The 17538-nt window shown below is 36.8% G+C and overlaps 2 protein-coding genes across 2 annotated transcripts in view; one reads left to right on the top strand and one right to left on the bottom strand.

Annotated features, from left to right (window-relative positions):
* Positions 1–802, bottom strand: part of LOC139318037 (glutathione hydrolase-like YwrD proenzyme) — a 33431-nt gene extending 32629 nt beyond the window's left edge. The window contains exon 1 of the mRNA XM_070945280.1: positions 781–802. The gene's annotated coding sequence lies outside the window, so the exon portion shown is untranslated. The remainder of the gene's footprint in view (positions 1–780) is intronic.
* Positions 803–8269: 7467 nt separating this feature from the next.
* On the top strand, positions 8270–17528 carry TM4SF4 (transmembrane 4 L six family member 4). The gene is made up of 5 exons (XM_070945259.1): positions 8270–8514; positions 9185–9274; positions 10527–10672; positions 12704–12893; positions 14799–17528. The coding sequence occupies exons 1-5, from the start codon at positions 8344–8346 to the stop codon at positions 14814–14816; spliced, it is 615 nt and encodes a 204-aa protein (XP_070801360.1). The 5' UTR covers positions 8270–8343; the 3' UTR covers positions 14817–17528.
* Positions 17529–17538: the final 10 nt, after the last annotated feature.

Raw genomic sequence — 17538 nt, 5'->3', positions numbered from 1 at the left:
GTAGGCGTGAGCTTAAATGGACTCCAGAGGATGGTAGAGGACAGAAAGGCCTGAAGGAACGTTGTCCATGGGGTCACGATGGGTCGGACACCACTTTGCAACTAACAACAACAACCTTAACTAACAGTACTATGAATAGTATAACAGCAAGAACCCTTTGGACAATCCCATCAATTCGGGGAGCCAATGAAGAACTCATATTCTATGGTTAAAATTTCTCAAAGGGCACCCTTCCTTTTTAAAACACCAGGAGGGGTCAAAATAAGGAAGTCGGGATTCCCTGGGCAAGCATGGGCTATTTAGAGAGCGCTGGAGACTTTAGCCAACAGAAAAAGCATCTTTCTAGATGTAAGCAAGTAAGAAGTTATGGGGGGGGCGTGGTTTCTTCAGCTTGGCATCCTCAAGATGAGCGTCACAAACATGCTCGGCCAGCAGACTGAGTTCAAACGATCTGGAAGAAGGCGCCAAATTGCGGGAAACGATTCTTTTCCGCGGATTAAGCCACGCTCGAGAACGTCTCCATCCCCACGTGCGCCCTCTCCCAACGCAGGCAGGTCGATGCGAGACGAGACAGCTCCACCCTCGACCCTCCGTCGACAAGAGGCGAACGCAAACGGAGCAAAAGCCGTATTTCAACAAGCGGGACGAAAGTCCCCCTCCTCCTACCTTTGCGTTGCAACGCCCCCGACTTAACGACGCAACAACGGCACTTGGCATTCACATTAAAAAAAAAAAAAGGCCTCGGGAAACGGGAGCAACAAGTATTTGGGCTGTACTCACGTGACTGCAAAACACGTGATGACCGTTCAGTTTTGTTTCCTGGCGGTGGGCGTCAAGGATGCTGTATAAGAACAGAGAATGGCTCTTCGCTTTAGTCTTACATCTCTAAAGAAGGCAGATTTGAGCTATCCATTAAGCTACAAGTGTATTAACAGAATACTTTGACGCACTTAACATGTGTGTGGCCTTCAGACAGTCCAAAGGTTAATAAACATCTGCAATTTAATTCCATTTCAAAATAATTTTGCAACATTCCTCCTCTAATTGCATCTTAAATTAGTAAAAAAAATTCACCGTTGTTTTTGCTCATTGTATCCATTGGTCTGGTAAAACAGAAACGTTCAGGAAAATCCCCAAAAGTGAAATGTTGGAATTACAGTTTAACTCGTTTAAGCTACAGCCTTGAATAAAATATTGATCGTTCTGAGCTATTCCCGATACAGAGTCATATTTTGAATGACCTCCCTTTTCGTGCGTGGTCAGAGAGTAATTTTTTCCCAGTGCTTCCTTGCTCAAAATCCCCTTCAGTGGAAGAATGCTGTAGTCTGACATTGATATGCAATAGTAGACATGGATTTCTTTGATCCCTGCATTGGGTTCCCCGAATTGAGCATGCTTCAGAAGTGATAAATTGCTGATTTTTCTCAGTTAGCCAAACCATCTCTGAAGATGATGAAGATTGTACTTCAACATAACTAGAGCACTCTTATATTGAGTAATACTATATATTACCGATATTATTGTAAAGCAGCATTTCTTAACCTTAGCATTTTTAAACTGTAGACCTCAATTCATGTGGAGTTGAAGTCTGTACACTTTTAACAGTTGCTAACATTGAGAAACACTGCTAAAAAAAGGACATTTGCAAAGAAATGTATTTATATAAATGATCAAATTCATGTGGCCACCTAACTTACACATAGGCGACTCTGGGTGACCTACAATATTTTTAAAAAATCATAATATGAAAACCCATAAAAACCTTCCCCACCTCCCCCCCCCATCCTATGACATCAGCAACATAATCAAATAAATCGATTGATTGACTTCATCTTCATTCATGATTCCCAGCCCTGCTTACAAAACTATGTCTTTAGGGTATTTTGGAAAATCAACAGAGTGGGACCATTCATACCTGGCGGGGAAATGTTCCGCAGAAAAGGGACCACTACAAGAAGGCCTTTTTCATGATCCCACCAGATATACATAGAGTTGCCAGTTGTCCACTATTTGAGCGGACAGTCTGCTTTTTTCACATTATGTTCACTATTTTTTTTCACAAAATAGTGGACATTTTTTTTATTCAAAAGCTTTATGATGAAATGGTATGTAATCTAAAGCTGTACAGTCTAAGAGAATAAGGATAGGAGAATCGCGTTTTGTCTTTTTTTTCATAAGTTAGAATGAGACAAAGATCGAATATCCATTGAATTCAATTCTCCGAAAAAATTAATGATGAGATTAAAATAAAAATATATTATAAAATTATGTACAGTTCACATTTTTAAAATATATTGTAGCTTGTGTCAACTGATCTAAAATGGTGTCGAGTGATGAGAGTGACAGCGGTGAGATTTCGAATTCTTTAAAACGAAAGAGAGGAGTGTGCAATTACACCAAAAACTGGGAAGCTACTTTTGCATGGATTACCAACAACGAAACCGACAGAACAAATACGACTGCCTACTGTAAATTGTTTGTAAGAAAATATATAATTTAATTGTAAAATTTTTTTTATTTTTTTACTACTTAACCCCCCCCCCCCCCGCTTGTCCGCTATTTTTTGGAAGCAGACCTAGCAACCCTAGATATATATCCCTAATTATGGGACATACTCAGCCTGCTGGTCTGGGTAGATGTAAAAGGAGAGGAGCAGTCCTTCAAATACTCTGGCCTCAAACCATATAAGGCTTAATACTACTATTATTACTAGTAGAAATAGTAATGTAGCATTATGTGGTTTTGTTTAACCTAACACTTGTTTTCCTTCCCTTCCACTCATGCATGTATTTTAGCATGTATTTGCAACAAATACATTTTCATGCATGCAGTGAGATGAACACAAAAGCTTAGTCCACCATAAGAGAATACATTAGCTTTAAGATATTGCTGGGCTTGTTTGAATATGTGCTATAACAAAATAATTAACTATCTGGAATGTGAGACTTAGTCAACAGTGAACAAACATTGCACCAGTCCTCTTACTGCTCTTATTAAGGGCAGAAAGAGAAACAGGCAAAAAATGTATTTTGCAAAATTAATGACAAGTCTTACGCGTTTCAGTCATAGAAATGCCTTCCTCAGAGCTTTTTGAATAAAGGCAAAACATTATACTTTTCTTAAAAAATTATTTATTAATTTGTTTGTTTGTTTGTTTTCTATAATAGCACATCTCAATTTATTAAGAGATTTGCTATATTCATTCAATTCATGTACTGACCTTAAGAGACTTGCAACAATCAAAATATGGGTTACTGATATTTTTTCCAAACAAAATACAGCAGCAGATTACTATATAGTAATTACTATATTGTGACCATTTTTAATTATTTTATGATTATTTGCCAGTCACTTGTTTGAGATGGGCGACTACAAAAATTAAATAATCAATAAATAAATGAATACTGCATCTGTTCTCCTGGGAGTGGAGCATGATGTCATTTATGAATCATTAATTTATTAATCCAGGTTGCTGGTATGTAACTTTCAGTGGTCACTTCAAATTCCTATCTCTGTCAAAATAAACATAATTACTAAACTCTCCAAAGTCAGAAATTAGATTTAATGGAAAACAAGTATAAAAAAAATAATAAAAACACCCTCTTACATACAATTTCCGAGGTCTATATATATTTGTATTTTTATTCGGAAGATACACCGGTATGATATAATATTTTTGAAAAAGGATATTGAAACAATATTCTGAAGAAAAGTAAGAACAAAGTATTTCTTCACTGTTGCCAAGATAACTGTATGACTATGGCTATGTGGTCACCAGAATCAGGCTTGAATTAAACTTTAACTTTCCACTTGGCCATGAAAGGTTTCCCTGTTTGGGTATCTGACATGTAGTTTTCACTGGCAGATGTTCGTTCTTCTTCCTTGACTGTTTCTTGTCTTGTTCATTCACTAAGTTGTCTTCTATTCTTCATGAGCCCGTGGATCATAGTACACCAGGCCTCCCTATCCTCCACTATCTCCCACAGTTTGCCCAAATTCATGTTCATTGCATTGATAACACTGTGTCTAACCGTCTCATCCTCTGCCATCCCCTTCTCTTTTTGCCTTCAATCTTTCCCAATATCAGGGTCTTCCAATGAGACCTTTCTTCTGACAGCTTCTAGTGTTTGGCATCTACCTATCTGATGTATCTGCCAGTGGAGTGCTTGAAAAGAGGAATGGACAGGCAGACTGCTTTACCATCTTCTTATGGTTGGGACTTGAAGAAAAATGGGCAACCCCCTTCTCAATTTCACCTGGTCAAGAAAAGAGGGAGGAAGGCAGAGATTGGCTGGTTGGCTGTGACTTCTATCAGTGAAGTCACAGCCTTGTGACTTCTATATCTATTTTAAAAAGCCCAGCCTTGTTTTGTTGTGCAATAAACATAGATAGGAAAGGAGTCCTTGAGCACCAACTGCACTGAATTGCCCCCATAGCATCTAATGTGTAACACTTCTAATAAGCAGTTGCCTAGGTTGTCAACCTCAGTCATTCAGCATTTCCTGGTAACGCTACAATAAAAATTAATCATTTCTGACATATTTTTGCCAATATTTAATAAGTGCAAGCAACATTCAGTTTCATCTGTCTGCTCATGTCAGTTTATGCAAAGTTAGTCTGGCAACCAAGCATCCTGAAACCAGAATGTCTATCACACTGATAAGAGTGTGGCCCCAAAGCAGGAATATCTTTATGGATGAAAGAAAGAAAGGCAAGAATAAACCTTGCTTTTCCTATAAATATAGTGTTTATTTTATACAGTTGTTAGTTTAATTGTTAGTTTAATTATTAAATTGTTTATTGACAGTTCCAATAGAGTTTGCTATTTGTCCTTGAATCTCCATTTGCAAAGCTTCTAGTTTCACTACTGATGAAGTGGTGATGAAGCCTGAGAGTCGGATCTCTAACCTAGACACTCATTTGTAAGTTAATATACTGTTGCATTCATCTCATCACTAAGGAAGTAAATGTAATATACCAAATACACTCAAAATATAGAATACAGATGTAAATATATTTACAGACCCCTCACATCCTGGACATAAACTGTTTTAACTCCTACTCTCAAAACGATGCTATATAGCACTGCACACCAGAACAACTAGACACAAGAACAGCCATCACTCTGCTAAACAAATAATTCCCTCAACACTGTCAAACTATTCACTAAGTCTGCACTACTATTAATCTTCTTATCGTTCCCATCACCCATTTCCTTCCACTTATGACTTTGTTGCTTGTATCCTTACGATTTATATTGATATTGCTTGTTTCCTGATTGCTTATTTCTACCCTATGACTATCAATAAGTGTTGTACGTTATGATTCTTGATTAACGTATCTTTTTTTTATATACACTGAGAGCGTATGCACCAAGACAAATTCCTTGTGTGTCCAATCCCACTCGGCCAATAAAAAATTCTATTCTATTCTATTCTGTTCTGTTCTGTTCTGTTCTGTTCTGTTCTGTTCTATTCTAAATGGAATCATTGCAGATTTAGTTTTGCACCAATGCAATAATTATATAGACAAAAAAATGTAAGTAGAACTAAAACTTGATAGCATAAAGTTATTGAACATACTAAGAATAGCTTAATTAAAAAAAATATTAGTTCTCATTGGCCGTTCAGTTGTTTTTTCAAAGATAATGTTTCTGAATTTCAAGTACATATTCACCTGTAATGTGCCCAGAGGAATTAATTCATGGAAATGCATAATAAAAAAGCAAGAAAAAAATGAGGAAAATTAAAATTTAACCATTCTTAAAACAGAACTGACGAAATCAGTGAAACTTAAGTCCACTAATATCAATGAGTCAGATCATTTGACATTCTTGGATGGGTATTAAACAAGTGTGGCATATAAAGCCACACAATGGGTTCCCTTGTGATTAAGATGTACCTCCATGACAGATTGATGCATGATTCATCATAAATTTATTCCCTCTTCAGCTTCCAAGAGGGAAGGTGAACATGAAATTAGCTCTTCCTTCTGATCTCTGAACACAGGGTCAGGAGACCAGAAAGTCTACTAAGTCCAGCATCTCTTCTATTCCCATTTTTTCCCCACACCAGGGGTCCCCAACCCTTGACCATGGACCAGTACCGGTCTGTGGCCTGTTAGGAACTGGGTTATACAATTGCAGCAGGTGAGCAAGAGAAGCTTCACCTGTATTTGCAGCCACTCCCCAGAGCTAGCATCATCACCTCAACTTCACCTCAGATAATCAGACATTAAATTCTTATAGGAGCACAAAACCTACTGTAAACTACACATGCGCGGGATCTAGGTTGCACTTCTCCTGTTCATGCAGTCCATGGAAAAATGGTCTTCCACAAAACCAGTCCCTGCTGCCCCACACTTCTTCATAGACATTAAGAGAGGTGACATAACTGGAACAACATCTTTCTCCCACCCCCTTCTTTAATCCCAATTGGTCCAACCCCTATTTTCACATTGGGAAAAAAGAAAAAAACTCTGAATAGCAGCTGATCAACCACCTCAACAATCGCTAAGATGCTACCTAACCATTGCTACCACATAGCAAATCAGGACTGACTTTGTTTTGATATGTCATTTAATATTAAATCAATGAATAAATAATTGAATAACTGCATTATGTTGACATGCTCATTATGTCTTCTGTAAATATGAGTAAATATAAGTCAAGATGCAAAGTCAATTCATCCATTAATCACATTTTATATTTAAAACATAATACAATTTAGCTTTGCTCCTTCCAAACTAAAAAAAGGGGAAAATATTTTCTTTATGATCATGTTCCATTCTTTACAAACAGAGCTGAAAGTGGAAGGTTGAGAAACTGGTGAAATTAAAAAAAAACCCATTGTAATTGTTTTCTAACAGATAACTGGTAATAGCATAAATCAGGTGGTGTTTCTTAAGATGTAGGTCAATTCTCCCTAAATCCCCTGAAATTTTGGTAATATGAAAATATGTTAATCTTTCAATAGATTAAGTAAAAAAAAAAAAAACAAACCATGCAGTACCCCAACCTAAAGTGAATCCTGTGATATTAATAAGTAGAATAAGTACTGTCAGGTCCATCATCTTTGGCTTAGTGCCTGTCTGGTATCTCCCATCAAAGCACTGGGGAAGGCAGGAGGAACAAATGGGCAATAAAGCTGTATATGTCTGCTGGGAATTTGGGAGGGGGGAACAATAGAAAAAGAGCAGAGCATTTTGTAATCCGGTTCATGCCTGGCATCTTCAAGGTCATTTGCCCTGAGAGTGGAATTTCATCAGCCTAAACACCTCAGCGTTTCCCAAAACATCTCGGTGATGTCGGATTGGCTAAAGATGGACTGGTCATGGGTGGAGGGATGGGGAACCAAGCAACATAGTTTTGTATTGTTGCGCGGGAACTTTAGATTCTGCCTGACCGTATGCAATCAGCATCTCTTAGTAAAAGTATCTTTTGCTTCAACCAAATGGAATTGAGAGTTTTCCTTCCCTAAGGGATCTGACTGGGGCAGGTCTGACAAATGCATACATTCTGTTCACTCAAGGTTAGCCTAATTATGATTTATTGAATAAATTACATACAACACAAACATTTGATAGATGATCCTAAACCAAAGTGTCCAAGTTGTATCTACATAGGATGAAATTTCCACAGGGTTGCAATCCTACATTTTAGAATAAAGGTTAAGAAATCTATACATATTCTTAGCCTTATTTTTCAATATAAAAATTCTATTGAACCATGCAGAGAAAGAAGCTAACAAACCTTTGATCTGCTTACTCAATCTCCCTATCATTCTTTGCTTTTACAGCTTTTATCTTGTTCTTCTTTCAAAGATCCGATGATTATTAGGATGCCACCCATTAAAATTAGTGACTAATGTAATGGTACATGAAGTAATCATTCATTTTTATTTGTACTGTGGATAAGAATCTGAAATCTTTTCCTTTTTTTCCAATCTAACGAGAGAGAAAGTTCGCCAGCCCAAATCTTCTACCATCGATGGGAAAAGAGGTTACAATCATCTTCTTCCAACTACTGACTTTCTTGGGGTGGATAGTAGAATATTAACAGAGCCTCTGGTTGTCATGACAAATTCAGTGGCTGTTCTGAACATAATCTCATTAGGGCGGGAGAGATGCAGAAATATGAGATCATCACAGTGTTAGGCTTATAAATTGTCAGACCTCTGCGCTGCTGGCAGACTGAAGTCTATGAAAGAAAGTGGGATCGAAAACACAAGTGGGTTGAGGCTATAAGACTATAAGAAGACTATAAGAAACTTCGGCTAAAAATTACATCAAGATCAAAGGAAAGGTCTACCTTTTTTAGTGGAATTTGCAGTACCATTTTGAAATATGTGTTGTGGAGGGTGTGCCAAGTGTCTTGGAGTTATTCTCATTCCTTTAACTATACTATGCGTTCTTGCCAATATTCTGTTATTTTTTCCTGGAGGAACAATTGAAATTAGCGACCATATTTCAGATGAAGTTTGGTACTTTGGAGGAATTTTGGGTTCTGGTGTACTGGTGAGTATATCAAGTACCCTGTGCTTTTTCTTTTTATCATCAAGAGTTTACAGGCTTTATAGAAGTATCGATACATAGAACTTTGTTGCAATCTATCATTGGAATTAAATTATTATCTTCTGAATAAGCAAGATTGAAATTAAAAATATAATTTACAAATATGAATTCAATTTGTTATTAAGAAAACAGATGCTGATCTGATGATGCAGCAACAACATATATATCTAGATATCTTTGGTGAATAAACAGATAAACATCATTTTGTTAGATCAGACCAACACTTTTATTAGCCTAGCATTGTTTTGTTAGAGCAGTAACCAATGTAGACTAGAAAAGAATATAAACAGATTTCTATAAAATGTATTTTTGGTTACCTTTCCTCTTTTTTTCTATTTGATTTTTCTTTTTGTGTTGGGATATTCCCAGTCAGAGGCTAACCGTTAAACTTGAAAGTGATTTCTAGTGCATTCAGTGGCTTTTTCCAGTTCAATATGCTTAGGGTAACCTCATCTTTGGATCAGAATGATCCTGTTGCTTACACAATTGTAAACCTGCTGGTTGCAATGACAACATTTCAGCAAGAAAGAAGAAATGGCATTGCAGCATCCAGATTAGATGCAACTAAATAGAGAAAGATTATGGCCTCATTGTGATTTTCTGTTTTATCCAGATGGTGTTTCCTGCTTTGGTCTTTTTGGGTCTTAAGAATAATGATTGTTGTGGATGCTGTGGAAATGAAAGCTGTGGAAAAAGATTTGCGGTAATTATGAAAGCAAAAGGAACCTCCAATCCCAATCTAATGATTAAGAAGGAAATATATATTCCATTCATCATTACACTACCATATACAGGATGGCCTTGATAACTAGGCTCCGTTTGAGCCTGCCACACCCAAAGAAATACTTAGGAAAAAAACATTTTAGATTTTACTTCTGAAAATAGACTCATATTCATTTTGCAGATTTTAATCCTTAACAAAATCATGAATGGTTTGTGTATCTCTCTCCCGAACTTTTTTTTTCTGCAAAGTTTTTCAATTTTTTGAATGTAATGGTTTTGTGTGGCTCAATGACAACAATACATAATCTTAGATTTCTTAGATGCACTCTATATTTGGGGTTTTTTAGGATAGTTGGGGGAAAACTCCACATCCCTTGTTAATAAGTTGGATGATTCTCAATTGTATTACTATCATAGGAAAAGGATTTTATAAATTCTTTTTCTAATCATTTTCCATGTTATATCTATGATTATCCTGGATCACGGTTCTACCCCTTGATCATTTTTCTGCCTTTTTTAATGAACTAGATTCCATAGCCTTTTTTTTTTTTTTTACCCTTTCCATGATGCTACTTCCCCAAAGGGATAGGGGCCAGGACAAAACTTGATTTAATTAAATTGAATATTAATTGTAATGAGCTAATTCAAACTAGCTACCATTAGTACAGTTCCCCACTATATACTTAATCATGTCTCCTTTCTGCTACATTAACAATTGTAATCTAGTTGCAACATGTGGTGTGGCTTTGTGGGTTAAATTGGACATTGAAAGTTAAATTGCTCAAACTATCTTAACAATTATTCTGGGGTATTTGAAACAAATTTTGGCAAGTAGTGATCAGATTCATGAAGTAAAGAAGGCTGAATATTTGGCTTTGTATCCTAGGAGAAAGGGACATAAAAATGATTCATTAAAAGCAAATTAAACGTTATAAAACCTCTGGACTAAGGTCTTAACTAGAGTATACCACTCAGCTTTCTTATAAGGTCAACTACTTTAGTCTATTGAATTTAATTTGTAAAGATTTTGTAGTTCATGCCATGTCGTGAATTTCTGTCATGAAGTTCCATACGATCCCTGAACTAAAAAAATTTCAGTAGATTTAGAGATAATGATTTTTTACTTTTTCATATGCCATTTGTGACCAAAATAAACCAACTAATTATATAAACATGCAAGCATCAGATTTGATCTCATCTTTTCTCTTGTTGCTGTTCTCTCTTGTTGGCAGATGTTTAGTTCTATAATATTTGCAGTAGTTGGAATTGTGGGAGCTGGATACAGTTTTGTTGTGTCAGTTGTGGCTTTGAACAGAGGCCCGAAGTGTAACATTCATAGCGGCAATAGTAGCCAGTGGGAGTATCCGTTTAATAATGGGTAAGATACTTTTAATGCTTATTGTTATTGTTATGTACTATTATGTTTCATCACACAGTCAGCCAGATGTTCAGGCTGGATATAGCATTTTTGTCAGCCTATGGTGTCCTTCCCAAGGATCTGGGATACTCATTATTGTTATTGCTATTTTTATTTAGCCATTATGTAGCAACATGATTGACATTGTGTGATATTACTGAAAAACAGCCTTTTTCAGTCAATGCTCTTCAGATATGTGGGACTACATCTTCCTCATGAGGGGAGGTATTGGACTCCTACTAACCTGACGATACCTTGCTGGGGATGGCTCCAGAAGGCATGCTGTAATCTCACTTAAAAAAATAAAAAATTATGAGACTATATAGAAAATATTTGTTATGTGCCATAAGTCAGTGTTAACTTTTAATGACCACATAGATCAGGGGTGTCAAACTCAAGGCCCAGGAACCAGATCCGGCATGTTGGGTGCTTAGATCTGGCCTGCAGGGCCAAACTGGAAACAGAGAAGGACCCACAGTGCCTCTGCCAGCAAAAATAGAACTGGCAAGGGCTGCTTGCAGCCCTCCCGAGTTCCATTTTCCCTGGCAGAGGGTTGCAGGAGACTGTCCCAGCCAAAAATGGAACTTGGTAGCCCGTTTTCACTGGCAGGGCGCTCAGGCCACCACAGGTGCCTCCCCAAACCGAGTGACATCAGGCTGGCCATGCCTACCCTGGCCACGCCCACCCTCACCCCCTGAGGTCAAACACAACCCTGATGCAGCCCTTAATGAAATTGAGTTTGACACCCCTGATGTAGATAGACCATGTTCAGAATGTTCTATCAATAAATTGGCCTTTCAAGTCTTCCACAAGTATATCCCTCACCACAGTAATTGAGTCCATCCACCCTGCTACTGGTCATCCTCTTCCTCCCATTCCTTCCACCTTTCCCACCATTAAAGACTACTCAAGAGACCCACATCTTTGCATAATATATTCAAAATATAGCAATTTGAGTCTGTTTGTTTGTTCTTCGAGTGACAACTCTGGATTGATTTATTCTTTGAATCTAGAAAAGAAGCCATAACAAAAATATGGAATGGCAAAGTACATTTTGTGTTAAGTGTACCACAGGGGGAAAAAAAGACAGCTGGTACCTTTCCTGAAATTTATCATTCCAAAAGATATAAATAAGGATCCTTTGGTAGAAACATATCATTATCTGAATTCTATTGATCAGACAAAATAAGGTAATTTTAAAAGAAATGCATATTTCCATACGAACTCTCAGACGTACTATGCCACTATTGTGGACCCCAGGATTAGTCTCAGCTCTCAAAATCTGTCAGAAACATTGAGCTATAATCATTTGCAAATGCCAGGTATTATTTTCTTTTTTGATAATGGCTCCAAGTTCTCTGTCACTGTATCTATGTGAAGATCATTAGATATAGCCACATTTCATTTAAAATATTTATTTATTTTAGCTTATACATTTGCCATCATTAGATCCCTTAGAAACTTTACTGGACTGTTTCATTCTTATTGATAAATAAATTAAGAGAATAATTCTGGTGAATCCTTCAGGCTGCGAACCATCCCAGTTTGACAATAAAGGAACCTCAATTCCTGTTATTCCATTCCAGCAGTCTTTCCTTGACTAGACATTTTATTTGATGGTCCACATTTTTCATAAATTAAACTTGGCCAAAATGTAACCGAAGGAGTTTTGTTTTGTTTTTTAAATATCTGTTCCATGCAGACTGTATGGAAAGAATTCTGAAAAAAATTGTTGAGATGGTGGAAGATATTTCGCTAGCCATGTACTTCTGGTAATCCATTGTGTCCATTAAGATACAGCTTAATCCTTTTTCAAATGGGTATCAGTTTTATTTTATTAGAACCCAGAGATTACCATTAGATGCATACTATTATATAATAGGCATAGATCTGTCCTGGCTTATGGCACATTTATGAGCTAGGAAAGTAAACATACTGTAAAATGTTGGCAATGGCTTCTATAACAGACACATATTCTTTTTCTCCTCGCAGCGATTACCTTGGGGATCATGATTTATGGCCGATGTGTCAGTCCCCAGAATCCATTGTGCCCTGGAATCTGACACTCTTCTCTCTGCTTCTGATAATGAGTGGAATTCAATTGGTCTTGTGTGCCATTCAGGCAATCAATGGTCTCTTTGGAGCTCTCTGCGGCGACTGCAAATGTTGTGGGTGCTGTGAGGTAAGAATGCTTTCATATTCCAGTATTCCAGCTTCTCATTTTCTGTGTTGATGTGCTATTGTTTACTTATTGTATTTTCTTAAATACTTGCGGCAAATTGACAAGACGGCAGTTTCTCTTTGAGTATCAGAAAAGACTTTCTGGTAGTAAATTCAGATTGACAGTGGAATCTATGAAACTGAAAGCTTCTCCTTCACTGGGTATATGAACTAGAGTCTGACTAAACAGTCATCTTTTAGTAATACTCTAATTTTGATTCTCAAATTTCAGCTCCCAGAATTCTCCAGCCATCTTTGAATTCTGGGAGTTGAAGTCCGCCAGGCTTAAAGTTGCAAGGTTGGAGACCCCTGGTCTAGATGAGATTTCTAAATCTATAATTCTATTTTCAGAGAGAATACTTAAGCCAGAGCATAACCGTTTTGTTGTTACAGTAGCTTGTAAGTTGCTAAGTTGTTAGAAGTGTTCTAAGAAAAGAACATATTTGCTTCCAGAACTTTGCAGAATTGTTAGGTTATTTATCAGACTTTTTAAAAAAAGGTATTTGTAATTTATACACATGAGAATAGCCAAAACTAGTAGCTACTGTAAAGCATGTCCATATGCATACATATTATTTGTGCCATAATTTAATTAATCATCATAATTTAGTTTGTCAGTCTAGATCTTAAACTAACTTCTAGTACTGTAGTTGTATTTTAATGGCATTCTGAGCAGCTATCAGTACGTCGCAATGCTTGATCTCCTTTCATACAAAACGTCCTTATCTAGTTTGCGTATACCAAGCCTCCATCCAAGAGAATTCACAAGGCTGCTGAATCCCAATCAGTGGAGCATTAGAACCAGGGGTGAAATCCAGCAGGTTCTGACAGGTTCTGGAGAACCAGTAGCGGAAATTTTAAGTAGTTCGGAGAACCGGAAAATACCACCTCTGGCTCCCCACCCAGGAGTGGGGAGGGAATGGAGATTTTGCAGTATCCTTCCCCTGGAGTGGGGTGGGAATGGAGAATTTGCAGTATCCTTCCCCTGCCACACCCACCAAGCCACGCCCACCAAGCCACACCATGCCCACTAAGCAACACTCACAGAACCGGTAGTAAAAAAATTTGAATTTCACCACTGATTAGAACTCTTTTCTTTATTTTTCAACCCTGTAGCAATATTGACTTATTCTGCAAGGCTCATTTTCCCACTAGTAACTCCGCTATCTCTTTCCACAAGAATCCCTGTCCTTTCCTCCATGCTTTCTGGGAAGCATTGGGGCTGTTGTGGTGGGAGGTGGTAAAGGACCCATTCTTGGAGGTTTTGGTGGAAAGAAGCAGCAGCAGAAAGTGGATAACACTTCACTCCCCTGACACCAGTGGTCAAAATCATAACCCTGCCTTGTGTGAGGATGTCAACTTTGCTGACCTCATTTTCAGGGCAGGATGAAGGAACCACTGAGAAGACAAAGTTTTACCACATTAGGACTATTCTCACATTGCGCACGTTTCGCCGTGCTCTCAAAACTTTTCTATTTCAGCAAGCTGGCCTGGCCTAACTCCCATCTTTTAAATTTCTTAAATTTTTTAATTTGTGATTTTATAAATTGGGTGTTTTAATCTGTGTTTCGGCCGAAATATTTAATAATTTTAAGGGATTTTTTTAATATTTGTATTATCTGTATTTTATCTTGGCTGTTCACTGCCCTGAGTCCTTCGGGAGTAGGGCGGTATAGAAATTTGATTAATAAATAAATAAAATAAATAAATTGGAATTTGACCCTCAGACTCACCTTTTGGGCATAAAAGAGGGCTACTAAATTAGGGCTAACAGGGTGAATTAAACCTGGGTTTCTTACTACAATAAAATGCTGTCTAAATGTTAAACTATGACTAACAGTAGCCAACATTTTTCTTTGTTCTTTAGGGAAATGGAACAGTTTAAAGAAGATGATTGCAATATATCAGCTATGATAACACAGAATATCCCTTTTTGGACTTTCCTCTTAATATGAAGGGCCACATGTTTTTATATGAAACAGGCCCAGAATGAGGAGTCTTTTCTCATGATGTAGCAGAGCCACTTTTTCCCACCTGCGCTTATTTTTCCTCGCATATTTAGCACCAGTTGGGCTACAGCATATTTATTTTTGTAATAAATTCTTTTCCAAAACAAAGTGAGACAACACCGGTTGCCGTTTTTGGATCCTTTCCTTCAAGAGGCAAAATAATACACCACTTTATGGTTTATGTGAAGATGATCTGTGTTGGAAATAAGTCATATAAATGGAATAATAATACTAATTTGCAATTACAGTTTAGATCTGTAATGACAATACCTTTAATATCATCAAACAATATCTGCATAGCCCAGATACTTGGAAAGGACTCGATAAGTGGATAAAAATGCCAAATCCAGTCTAAACATTTGGGTGACTGTGCAACCAACTATAGTAATAATAATAATTTATAGGAGTACGAGATAGAAGTTCACACTTGGAATGTTTATAGACTCTGGAGAGGTTTTTCTTTATCCTCCATTATTCCCTGTTGTTTCTTAATTACTGTTTTACTGCACGTTAGTCTATGTTCCTACAAGTCAAATGTTAAGCTCCTTCATAACTGGTTTTGTATGTTAATGTGTTAGTATATAGAAATATTTCATTTTCTAAATAAACATTATTTTGAAACAAATGATATAAAAATAATAAACCATAATTTAATTAAAAGTTTGTGGTAGTGTAAAGTGGACTGCATCTGCCTAGAACAGTGTTTGTCAACCTAGGTAGCTTGAAGATGGGTGGACTTCAACTCCCAGAATCCCCCAGCCAGTAGCGCTGGCTGGGGGATTCTGGGAGTTGAGGTCCACCCATCATCAAGCTTCCAAAGTTGAGAAACACTGGCCTAGAACAAATCAGACAATTGAGTGGCTGGTTTACTAGCCATGTAGCTTGAAATAGAAGATTCAGTGGTTGCAAATTCATTCTACTGGGCTTTTAGCTTACCAAATGTTTGTCATGTTAGCTTCCAGAAAATAGTCCCTCCTTTTCTGTCAACAACTCTGTTAATTTGTTTTCTCAAGGCTGCTATGATCACCCCATTGAGAGGTAACACATATGCCTTTTTGCAGTTGGCTAATTAGAGTTGCCATCTAGAAATCAAAAGGTGTAGCTTTTCTTCTTGTTTCTCCCACTTTTTTTCTTCCTGCTTTCTGTCTCACATGGAACCTACCACAGGGTAGAGGCTCTAGCATTAAAATGGTGACAACTTTCAAGTATCTTCCTCCTTTCCCTCCCTTCAGTAATGATAGTTTTCTTTTAAGATGTAAATGTTACACTAAGTTCTGTATCACTACGCACCATAAATATGACCTTTATTGGTTTACCAGATTGAAAAAGAACAGTGACTGTTATTCCAGAATTTGTAGGCTTCCTGTCTGCACTTGGCATAGCTCAATAGTTAAGTTGGTTTGTCCCATTTGGAAGTAAAGCCATGGCTTATATTCTACTAACTAGCCAGAAAGAAGCATTCATGTTTTGGACAGCCTCACATTAAGAGAATTGGGAAAGGTGTCCTCATCAGTCAGAAGAGAAGCCATGGACACTGAACTAAAACTACCACTCTTCTCTTAAAGGCATTGGTGAATTGTCTTGCTTTTGGCTCATAAGAAAACCTTATTTATGATTGGCTCTGTTCTCAAATAAGAAACTTTCATCTGCTTAATTTCTTTGTCTTGAGGTGACTTTCAACAGGAGCAAGGGCAGATATGCTGGCAATCCCAACAAGCATTTTGAATTAACACTGATACAACTTCAGTGTTGTATAGAATTATCTGATGGAATTATCAGTATCCAAGCTTGTGTTTTTTAATCCAAAGATTTCTTCTTTTTTTTACATACATATGAGTTTTATTGAAGCTTTAAATAAGAAAATAAAAACTAATATAAAGGAAAGAAAAAAGAAAAAGAAATAAAAAACCAAAGAGTTCAAGAAAAGAAAAAAATTGAAGAAAAATAGAAAAGAAAGAATAAAATACAAAAAACTGGTTTCCTATTTTTTTCACAGCACTTATATTACAAGCCCTCTTTCTAAAGCTATATCATAATAGCTTTCTTTCTATAATCTGTCCTATTTAATCATTATTTTTATCCAAAGATTCCTGTGTAAATTAAGAATATTGTGCTAATTTTTTTTTTTGCAATTATTAAAGTGGTATTGTTGGTTTATGTAAATTTGTAACATGTGGTAATTATACCTTGTGATTCAGGTTTACAAAAAACAAACCCCAATGCTTGAGTTGAAAACTTGTCAAAGGCCATTGCATTTTAGTCCAATGTAGTTTATTTAAAATATGTTCCATTAATTTTAGTGGATCATATTTCCAATTGCATTTCAAGGAAAATTATGACTTTAATCTCCCTATTCTTCATAAGTATGTATTCCTTGCTTGCCATCATGCATTCGAGAATTTGATCATTTGGGGGGGAGATATACTGTTTGTTCGTACATAGAAAGTATGTACATAATTAAAGATATATGTGATGGAAGAATTTTCATTTTAGCATGTTGTGAATAGTGTTCTGACTTGGCCCTGTATCTGTTACTAAAATCTGTACACCTCAATAAGGCCAATATTTTGAAACAAATAAAATCTCCAGTTTTGCATC

The sequence above is a fragment of the Pituophis catenifer genome, unplaced genomic scaffold, assembly GCF_029215685.1.
Source record: "Pituophis catenifer annectens isolate HBS135680 unplaced genomic scaffold, rPitCat1.0.hap2 SCAF_6, whole genome shotgun sequence".
NCBI lineage: Eukaryota > Metazoa > Chordata > Lepidosauria > Squamata > Colubridae > Pituophis > Pituophis catenifer.
This window is presented reverse-complemented; position numbering and strand designations above follow the sequence as displayed.